Source organism: Lutra lutra, chromosome 1, assembly GCF_902655055.1.
Source record: "Lutra lutra chromosome 1, mLutLut1.2, whole genome shotgun sequence".
NCBI classification, from domain to species: domain Eukaryota; kingdom Metazoa; phylum Chordata; class Mammalia; order Carnivora; family Mustelidae; genus Lutra; species Lutra lutra.
The window spans coordinates 162,747,909-162,759,058 of NC_062278.1; the positions used below are offsets into that span (position 1 = coordinate 162,747,909).

General features: G+C 48.5%; 1 protein-coding gene across 8 annotated transcripts in view; it reads right to left on the reverse strand.

Moving 5' to 3' along the window:
- The window catches only part of SLC41A3 (solute carrier family 41 member 3), an 86,148-nt gene extending 75,341 nt beyond the window's left edge, over positions 1 to 10,807 (reverse strand). For 2 of the 8 annotated variants that reach the window (XM_047742684.1, XM_047742691.1), the window contains exon 1: positions 4,517 to 4,576. Coding sequence is in view for 1 of the 8 variants with exons in the window: in XM_047742634.1 (XP_047598590.1) it covers positions 10,609 to 10,639 (31 nt within the window). In the remaining 7 variants the exon portion in view is untranslated. Of the gene's footprint in view, positions 1 to 4,516; positions 4,577 to 4,831; positions 4,852 to 4,875; positions 4,928 to 5,051; positions 5,071 to 5,148; positions 5,280 to 10,608 lie in introns of those variants that run through there. The other 6 variants (XM_047742643.1, XM_047742668.1, XM_047742652.1 and 3 more) reach the window with 6 other exon arrangements.
- Positions 10,808 to 11,150: the final 343 nt, after the last annotated feature.

Here is an 11,150-nt window from a genome sequence, read left to right on the forward strand (position 1 = left end):
CTTTGGGCTGCCACATTTAGCAGATGAAGTGGGACACACTTATACTGAAAACGGATTCCTTATTTATCTGAAATTCTCTGCTTTTCCTAATGGTCCTTCCCATGTTTCCATGCATGCTTCACTTTGTCCTACTCCCCTGGTGTCCTACTGTCCCTTTTCAGTTTTCAAAAGACAACTATTGCTTCCCCCACTAAAGGAACCCCTTTTCCTGCTGTGGCTTCTCCTCCTCACCGACCTCTAGCACCGACACTCCAGACTCTCCTCACCTCTCTTGTGTCCACAGCCTGTGTCTGAACCGCCCCCAGGCCTGTGCCTGAAGTGACAACGATGTGTTGCTGCTGCCCCCTCAACAGAGGTCTCCACCTCAGCCCAGATCCAGATGCGGAAAGCCAACTTCCCACTCGCTGGTCTGAGAGGTACCTTGGGCACCCTAGGTCTAACGCAGAGCTCTCAATGTCCCCATGCCTCCTCTCAATCTCATCTTTCCCATGAAAGGCACCACAGCCACCCAGCCAGTCAACACAGGAGGCGCGGATATAAACAGAAAGGGCCTGGGGTTCAGGAGGCGTGGATGTAATCCTTTGGATTTTATATACGTCTATACTGTTCGGACTTCCTCCCGATGAACGTACACTATTAAAAAAAACCACTTTCTTTTTTAGTGCAGCCTTAGGTTCACAGAAAAATTGAGAGGAAGGTACAGAGAGTTCCCCCAACATCCTGCACAAGAGAGGAGCAGGGTACAATAAACCTACACTGACGCACCATAATCACCCCAAGTCCAGTTTATATTGGGGCTCACTCCTGTGCTGTATACTCAGTGGGTCTGGACAAATGTGTATGATATGCATCCACCATAATGCACTCATCCAGAGTAGTTTAACTGCCTCAGAAATCCTCTGTGCCTCATCCAGTCATCCTTCCTCCCGCCTCGGTGCATGAACGATTCATCATCCATTCAACAAATGACGTTTTGTTCCTTCCTTTTATACTAGGGATTTTTCTAAGCACCAAGAATACAGTGAAAAGCAAGAAAGATAAAGGTCCTGCTCTCAGGAAATTTGCATTGTAGAGGCAGAGACATAAATAAACAAGAGAACAAACAAATGAGCAAGAGAAATTAAACACAGTGAACTGACAGGGACTACCCCAGGAAAGTGTAGGGTAGAGTACAGATGGAGGAACAAGAAAGGCCCTAGAAGAGAGGGTGACACTTTACTAAGCTCTGATTAAAAAAAAAAAAATGCCAACTGCACAGGGGCACCTGGTTAGCTCAGTCAGAAAAGCATGTGACTCTTGTGAGTCTGAGCTATGTTGGGTATAGCAAGTACTAAAAAATAAATAATAAAACTTGTTTAAAAATGCCAACTGTGCAAAGGTCTAGGGAAAGAGCCCTGCGAGCAGAGACAGCAGCAAGTATAAAGGCACTGGGGTAGGGCAAACTTGAGGATGGCAGGATAGCCTGTACTGTAGGGCCTTAAAGGCAGAGCAAGGAGTTCTTGTTTCTTTCTCAGACTGGTTTTTCTGTGCCAAAAGACAACTCTCTTGCTTCTCCCACTAAAAGGAATCAGGGCTGATGAGTGTCCCCAGATGACTCCTGTGAAGCCAAAGTTACACCCCAGCAATAAATGCACAGAACACTGAGAAAGGGTAAATCACTGTTGTTTTAAGTCCCTAGGTTTTCCCCTGCTTTGTTACGCTTCAGGGGTAACTGACAACTCCCAGCTCTGTGACTTCAGTTACAGTTCACCTGCCCTCCTCTGGGGCTGAGAGCATTGAGGGCTGAGCTGAGGACTTCCAGTGTGGAAGAGAAGTCTTAGACACCCAAGACATGACATACTGCAAGGATAGCTGAGTACATAGCATTGAAATGCTCAAAGTCAATGTGAACACCAACCTTAAAAAAAAAGATGTACTTTCTGACTCTGATACTTCTAAAAGTAGTCCAAAGAAACAGGACTTTCCTTTAGTCTGGTGGGTACCCCCTTGCACCTCTGACACTCAGATATTCATCTCTAATACTCAGAACCAGGAGTCTTAGAGAACAATGATTTCCATAACTTGAGATTGGAGAAAAATCAAGATGGCTCTGGAACATTCTGCTGTTGCTAGAAAATAAGATGCTTTCAAAAGTGTCTGCATGAAAAAATGTTCATCATCACTAGCCATCAGGGAGATTCAAATTAAAACCACATTGAGATGCCACCTTACACCACTTAGAATGGCCAAAATTAGCAAGACAGGAAACAACATGTGTTGGAGGTGATGTGGAGAAAGGGGATCCCTCTTACACTGTTGGTGGGAATGCAAGTTGGTGCAGCCACTTTGCAGAACAGTGTGGAGATTCCTCAAGAAATTAAAAATAGAGCTTCCCTATGACCCTGCCATTGCACTACTGGCTATTTACCCCAAAGATACAGATGTAGTGAAAAGAAGGGCCATCTGTACCCCAGTGTTTATAGCAGCAATGGCCATGGTCGCCAAACTGTGGAAAAAACCAAGATGCCCTTCAACGGACGAATGGATAAGGAAGATGTGGTCCATATACACTATGGAGCATTATGCCTCCATCAGAAAGGATGAATACCCAACTTTTGTAGCAACATGGACGGGACTGGAAGAGATTATGCTGAGTGAAATAAGTCCAGTAGAGAGAGTCAATTATCATATGGTTTCACTTATTGGTGGAGCATAACAAATAGCACGGAGGACAAGGGGAGTTAGAGAGGAGAAGGGAGTTGAGGGAAATTGGAAGGGGAGGTGAACCATGAGAGACTATGGACTCTGAAAAACAATCTGAGGGTTTTGAAGGGGGTGGTGGGAAGTTGGGGGCACCAGGTGGTAGGTATTGTAGAGGGCACGGATTGCATGGAGCACTGGGTGTGGTGCAAAAACAATGAATACTGTTACGCTGAAAATAAATTAAAAAAATAAATAAATTTAAAAAATTTTTTAAAAAGTGTCTGAGGGATGAAAATGACAAAAGAACAAAATGTAAACAGATCACCACTGTCGATCAGTGATAACTTCAGCATCTAATAATAATAAATACAGTATAATTAACACTTCATAAGTTGAATCTACAAAGGGCTACAAGTTCATTAGGAGATCAAAACAGAAAAGTTAAATACAAAATGTATAAAACCCATTAAGAATAAAATAAAACTGCAGATGACCCCCTCCTTGTGGTGAGATTCAAGCAGAACACAATGAGTTTCCAGATACACCAAGAAACCAGGTTGGCACCAGGAGGCAAGTGCCGGCAGCCGAGCTAAACTGAAGGGTTCCCTGACTGCTGATAAAGAGACCACGTCTCAAGGCGCAAGGCAGGGCTAGGGGTCCCCAAGGAGCAGGTCTAAGAGAAACTTGTGTGAGGAAAGCACACCGAGGAATGTCCTCTAAAATCATCTAAATGGGTCAGAGGCCAGTGTGGTCAGCACCCAGCAGGACTTCCTACCTGCTCTGTGCCCCCAACAGCATGAGGACACCATATCCCACCAGCAGGGACCTCACATCCCCATGCACAGTGGTCAGAGCCACTCAGCTTCCTGGAGAGCGTGGGAGTGTTTCAGGAGAAGGGGTTCAGATGTCATTTGGGTCAACAGAAATAAGCACAGATGGACACACCAGGTCCTGAAGGCGAGGCTCCTGTCGGGATAGTGGGCTGTGGACACAGTAAACCCTCTCCTGTAGCCCACAGAGAGGGGCAAGGCTGGGGGGAGATGGCATGGACTCCAGGGCAGGGGTGACCACCCGGCCCTTACCCCAAAGGACACGAGATGGAGGGAGTGCTCCAGGACAGCCCCCCACAACAAAGAACTCCCCAGCCAAGATGTCAGAGTGTGGAGGGAGAGCCCTGCAGGTCCAGAGTGCTTGGAACCCCCTCCTCTGGCGCAGGCAACGAGAGGGGCTGGGCCGGGATACCAGGGCCCAGGTGAACACTGGCTGCCAGGCACATGAGTCTATAAAGTCACTGATCTTCCAGATGCCTCCCAGTGAGTCAGGGAGAAGCTGGCCTTGAATCCAAGCCCTTTTGGGAACCCCAGCGCACATCAGGTCTGAGACCTGGTCGCTAGCACTTCATACAAACTAGTGCTCACCCCAAGGCAGGAGGGATGGCCATTCCAAACTATTCAGTGGGCAGCTGAAATGCTGGAATCAGTCGGCTCCACTCAGCTGCCCACTACCTGGCTGTGAGGTCAAAGTGCCTCTGGGCTTCCAGGAGACCAGGTACAGTAGGAGCACCCTGGAGCCTGCCAGAAGGGTCTGAATCCCAGCTCTTCTCCTTCCTAAATGTGGGTCCTTGAAAAAGTTCAATTTCTGCGCCTCCAGAGCCTCATCTGTTAAATGGGGACAATAGCACCAACTTCAAAGTTGTGAAGATTAAATAACAATGTATTTATTTCACAAGACACCTGGCCAGTCCCCATCACTAGTTCAAACCCCTCGAAGTTCTCATATTTTAGACCTGTGGTTCTTAAACTATGGCTGCATTAGAATCACCTGGAGTACCCACCTGGATAGTTTCTGATCAGTAGGTGCGGTAGAGGAGGCCAGTTAAGCCCAGACACTGGACCTGTGGGAGAGGAAGGTGCCTCAGAGATACCTGAAGAACAAGACTTGCCCACGCCTCACAGTCTGGATTCCCCATCTCCCACCAGCAAGGGCACTGAACCAACCCTGGTTTGTCTCTCTCCATCCCAGGTCCCTCATCCAGCGCTGCCCTTGCTCTGAGTCCTAACTTGGCTAACTGACTAGGCGTCGCCTCCGCCCTAGGTCCCCTGGAACCACTTTTCCTTCCCTTTCCCCGTTTTACCTCACATTCGCATACCTCCTGGCCCGGCCTCCCATCTGACATCCCGGCTATCGGTTTACCTCTTCTTCCGCGTTCCCCAAGCCCCCGGGATTCCCAGATGTGACCCACCGGGCCCCGAGATGCCCTGGAACAGCTCTGGGTTTACTCCCTCCGCGGCGCACCCCCATCCTGGGCCCCACCCCAGAGCTTCCCCTGGGCCGGGCCTCTCCAGTATGACACCCCCACTCACCCAGACCCTCCCTCTGAATGCCCGGGTTTGGACCACACCCTCGGTTTACCCAGACTACGCGCACCCCCGCCCCAGCCCGCGTGAGGCGCAGGGCCACGCTTACCGGATCCCCTCCCGGGCGGCGGTGCACAAAAGTCGGGCGGGAGGTGGGCCGGCCGCGGGAAGGGCTCACGGAGGAAACTGGGAAGTCAGGCTCCTCTAGCCACCCCTCCCGGCCGGGACCGGACCCGGAGACTGCGCGCGGGGGCGGGGCCGGGGAGGGGCGGCCCTGGAGGCGTGGCGGAGGCGGGGGGACCAGACGGACCAATCGCGTTGCCCTGCCCAGCCCGCGCGGGAGGGCAGAGCCGCGCAGAACCCGGTCCCGGCGTCTAGGACCGTGGAGTTTGTGTTGAGGGCTGGTGGCGTCGGAAGTCGTCTCCAGGCCCGGTTCACCCAGGTTATGACTGTAAACCGAGCGTTGCCTGAGCGCGCCAGAACCCCTCCTCCTGTGTGGTAGTAAATCATCCAAGGCTTGGTTTACAAAAAAGGAAACCGAATCTCATCCCGGGAGGATACGGGGCTTAAGGTAGTAGGAAGACGGGCCATTCCTAAGGCACAGATGCTTCGCGGGCAGCCAGTGCTCCATCAAGTCCCCAGGAATAGCGTTTTGTTCTCGTGGCTAACATCTTTGTTGTAGGAATGTGCACGCATGCAAAAGTAGAACAGTGGAATTGTCCCACGCTTCCATGCACCAGCTTCCATCATAGTCTGCACCTTGCCTTTTTTTTTTTTTCCGTCTATATCCCTCCCCACACACACCTTCCCCCCAGCCCCCACATCGGAGCAATTTTAAAGCGTTCCAGCAGACATATTTCACCTTTAAATACTTGAGTATCTTAACTAATGTATAAATGTTTGTTTTCTCAAACATACCCATGATACCAGTATCACACCTAACAAAGTGAGCAATATTCAGTCTGGTTCTATTTTCCGTGATAGACTCAAAAATGTCTTGACTGTCGTCCTCTTTTAACCAAGATCTAAAGAGGGATGAGAGATTTTGGAGGCAGAGAGCCTCAGGCAAAGTTCAACATGAGTTCAAGCAGAAGAATGTCCAAAACAGGGATGGCAATGCAAGGGCAAGTGAAAGCTAGATATTTAACAAGATTTAGTACTACATGATATTATTTCAGCAAAAGACAACTCTGCAGATTAAACACAAAAATATTCTACAGGTTCACAGACACACACTCATTCAAACCCTGTTTTTCAGGAAATGTGCAGCCTTCCACACTTGGGTACTACCTGCATACCTCCTTAGGCACCTAGGCTTCAGGGGCCAGCCATCCTCTGGTACCTTCTGCCCTCCCCACAGAAAGAGGGTTTATGTCCACTGGTAGCTAGTAATCCTGCCCTAAACTCTCCAGACCATGCGCCAACTCCCCAGGACCTGAGAATTCTGAATGACCCTAAGCCCACTTCTCGGATGTATACCTGGATCAGTGCCCCAGAGAATGAACAGGTCGGGAGCATGCCCACATGAGTCCAAGAGTTCTACATTAGAACCCAGCCTCCCAAGTTGCAATGGAGGTACATTTGTCAAGGCTAGACAATAGAATAGACTGTATTTTACAGCCATGTTTTTTTTTTAAGATTTTATTTATTTATTTATTTATATGTTTTTAAAGATTTTGTTTATTTATTTGAGAGAGAGAGAGAGAAAGAGAGAGAGGGAGAGAGACAGAGGCAGAGGGAGAGGGAGAAACAGACTCCACACTTAGCAGGGAGCCCTATGCAGGGCTTGATCCCAGGACCCTGAGATCATGACCTGAGCTGAAGGCAGACGCTTACCCAACTGAGCCACCCAGGCACCCCAGCCATGTTTTATTTGCATATGTAGTTAAACATATGGTCTGTGGACCCCCATTTGTAACCTTGCCATGGGTTCTGTAACTTTTTAGGGGAGATTATCTTGTTTCAATATATAGTTACGGGTATAAGAAACATTTTATTTCCTACTTAACTCTAATGCAAGAAAAATAAGCCAACAAAAGTGTAAGGATAAATGGTAACTAACAGTTGACCTCTAGTAAAGAAACCATAGGAGAGAATACAGCACTCTTGAGAAGGGGGCAGCCCCAGCTCAGCTCCAAAGGACAATCTCCATGCTAGGACACAGGACCCATTTCTAAGGGCCTTGGTAAGTGGCAGGTGGTATGCACCAGGTCCTGGCTCATGCCCCATTCTCTTCCTCTCACTTACAGCATTAATAAGTGCCCACCCAGAGTGCTTCCTTGGGAGTCCACAGGCCTGTCTGAATTTTAAGTGGTAAGTAGCTTTTGCAAAGAGCTACTATGCCAAAACTGTAGTCCTGGGATGGAAACTTAAGATATATAGACCTCACCATTTACAAAATGACATTTGTAAATGATAAAGTTTTATACAATGTTGGGGAATATTATGGACTAAATTAATGTTGTTCAACCCCCACCCACAACAAATTCGTGTATTAAAGCCCTAATCCCCACTGTGACTGTACTTGGCAATGGGGCCTATAGAGATGCAATGAAGGTTAAATGAGGTCTTATGGGTGGGACCCTGAGAAGATAGGACTGATGTCCCAACAACTGGGGGAAGAGACTCAAGAGATTCCCCCCTCCTGTGTGTGTGTGTGTGTGTCTGCCTGTCTTTCATCTCTCATCTTTCTCTGTGTGTGTGTCTGTCTTTCATCTCTCCTCTCTCTCTCTCTCTCACTCTTTAATCTCTCTCTTCCTGTGTCTCTGTGCTCACAGAGAAGAGGCCATGTGAAGACCCAGCAAGATGGTGGCCATCTACAATCCAGGAAGAGAGGTCTCACCAGAAACCAATCCTGTTGGCTTTAGCTTGAACTTCAAGCTTGAACTTCAAGCTGTGAAGAAAGATCTGTGAGAAATAAATTTCTATTGTTCAAGGCACCTGGTCTTTAGTACTTTGTTGTGAAAGGCCAGGCTGATGAATGAAGGAAATTAATAATTTCACAAGCTGAGTTTAGGAAAGATATGAACCTTATTTTTCTCATCTGTAAAGTGATGTTAATATTAGTGCCTACCTCAAAGGGTTGAGGATGACAGGAAGCCATAGAGGAAGAGGACATGGAGGAAGCCATATATGTAAAGTCCTCAGCACAGTGCTTCAGATGTAGTGAGGGCTCAACCCATGTTTCCTGCTATTATGTTTATTGTTACTACTGAAATTCTGACAGGACAAATCCCAAGCAGGGGGCTGATTCCAGGCATGTGGATGGATCCCTGGAGGAGGTTTGGGACACAAGTTGGGCTTTATCCTGCCCACAACTTTCCTCACATCTGTCCCAGCTTCCTGCTGTCACTCTGCCACTACAGCACCTATCCTTTGTTCCCAGCCAGTCCTTGTCTTCCCCAAATGGCCTTCAACTTGGTGGCAGCAGCCCCATTTCAAGATCTTCAGAGGCCCATGTGGTAGGTTGGCCAAGCCCTGACTGCCCTTCTGCACAAAGTGGAGGGGTGCAGCCCCGCCCCACAGACTGACCCCACAAAATGACTTTGAAGTTTAGGGCCCTCATCCTCTTCCCACAACAAGCCCACCTGCTCCTGTGCTGCCACTTGGCCATCCCCTCAGAGACTGCATCAGGGTTGGCCTCCTGCCAGTCCTGTCCCTGCAGAGGCTGCCTTCTGCAATGGCTCCCTTAGCCTCTGCTCAGGCTTGGCTTGTCCTCCCTTGGGAAATTCAAATGCACGCCCCTCAGCCTCCTTTCTCCCAACCCCCAGCACCTCTTAACTATGTCATTGTACTATATCAGGTTGGATATTTTTGCTTCTCAGACTGAATTCCCCAAGGGAGGAGACTCTGATCTCTGAACATATCTACTAGTACCTATCAGATGCTTGCTTTAAGTTGCTCCCTCCCAGCTCCCAGAAGTTATGATCTTGAGATGAGGATTCAAGTTCAAGTAGTTTATTTGACAGATCATCCCAGAAAACATTGGTGGGAGAAGTGAGGAGGTGAGGGAAGGAAAGGAGGGCAGCCAATAAAGTTTCATTACCAAGCAAGTTACCACTGTGGACATCTGGAGCCCAGTCCTGCTTGGACCTCTGGGAACCTCAGACATATCTTGAAGGGTGTGCAAATCCTAATTTACCCCGAGTGTTCTTGAGGGCTACTTCCAAGGCACAATTGTGCACTGGCCCTTCAGGCCTGATGAACTGTCTGATAAGGTGAGCCAGTGGCACCCGCAGGTAGAGAAAGACTTCCTGGGCACCACTGCTGGCCCACATTAAGAAATCGGGAAGGTGTGCCTGGGACTGGAGGGGGAATCTGAGTGGGGCAGCAGCAGGGACATCTGCAGCACCAGAAAGACATTTGTTGATTGCAGAATAAGTGAAAAGTTGCAGAGCTGGAGAGCAGAAGCCTGATTCCTGGCCACTTACTCTGGGTGAACATTATTGTCTGCACATCAGTGCCAACCCTCAGAGCAAGCCTGCGAGAGGAATGTCACCTGCCTTTTTAATGGCTGAGCAAAGTGGGGTCCCAAAGAGTTATTCCACTTGCTCAAGGTCACAGCTCTGAGAGACAGAGCTGGGATTCAAACTCTGTGCCAAAGGAACCTAAAGATGACCCTTCCATTCCATAAACCAGACTGCCTCTCTCAAACGAGCAAACAAGTGAATGAATGCATGAACGAATGAGTGCTTTATAAAGGAGATGCTCTGATTCATCTAGTGTCCTGGTTCAAAGATGACTGCTCCATGAATTAGCTCCTCTTAGCTATTAAATTTAAGATGTCAAACTTACACAGGAAACAGTAAAATTCCAAGGAATGAAATCTGGTCTGTAAAAATGATGAAGATAGTTCAAGATCACTCAGGGCCTACCCCTCCCTGATCCCTGCCTGGCATGCTGAATAATTTGGGGCTGGTTTGGTACCCACCACTCTAGCCAGTCCATGACTGGAGTGACCCAAAGGTGACTGAATGACCCAAAGGTCATTCCTGTGCTTCACTCACATGGGGTGAAGTGGGCCATTGGTTTTGTTTGTCCTGCCAAATCAGTGACCCCATCCCAGAGCTCTGCAGGGAACCAATAGAGACTCAGTGACAGCAGGAAGAACCACATGGGCCTCGAGGTGGGACAGAACTATAGCAGTTCCTTCTGTTCTGGGCCCAGACCACCACACTTGCACCGAGAGCTGCCAGGAAGGAAGACAGCATCACTACTCAGAACCCTCCTGCAATTTGCAAAAGCATAAATGTGAACAAAATTATTCATTCTGTAATGGAAATAGTACCTTGCACTTCACTAGGATTTTCCAATACATGCTCACATCTGTGCTTTCATAGAATCATTGTGACAGACTTGGGGGCAGGCAGAACAGGCATTACCATTCCCACTTTCCAATGAGGAAACTGAGGCTTGCCCACCAGGGAGTGTCTGGACATGCTGGCCTTACAATGGAAGGCATGATCATGCTTCTGTTAGAAAACCGCCCCACAGCAGACCTAGGAGTCTTCTCCACTCTGCAAATTACTTGACAGCAGATATAAGATTCATGCAAGGGGACTTACAGCACCTGGATAGGGGCATGGCATCAGGGTCGGCATCAGTGAAGCTACTGGTTCTCCCTCCAAGTGGGAATGCCAGAAGAAGCTAGGCCCACATCCAGGACCTTGCCAGCCTGGAGATGCAGGACGGAACAGCCCCACTAAGGTAGATAACACATTCGAAAGCTGCCACCTCAGGTATTATAGACCCTTAGAAACAACACCCAGGCTTCTGGGAAGACACTTCAAGGCCCCAGACCTCAGAAGGAGGACCTAAGGTCACTGAGCCTGTCACTAAAAATAGTCCCACAAGTTCTGTTGACTTCCCTTTGAAGAGCAGCTGGCAAAGGAGACACTCACTCACCAGACATGAGAGCCTGAGGAAAGCCTGTCTCCTCATCTCTAAGATGCAGACTGTTTCCTCCCAAAGGCCCAAGAGGCCCAGCCCTTTCCATGCCTGGAGGATAGCAGTATATTAAAAAAAATGAAGGAATGTTAAAACAGGCTTACAAAATTTGTGGTGCATTTTTCTTGTTATTATGTTCAATTAGCATAGAGTCCATCATTAGTT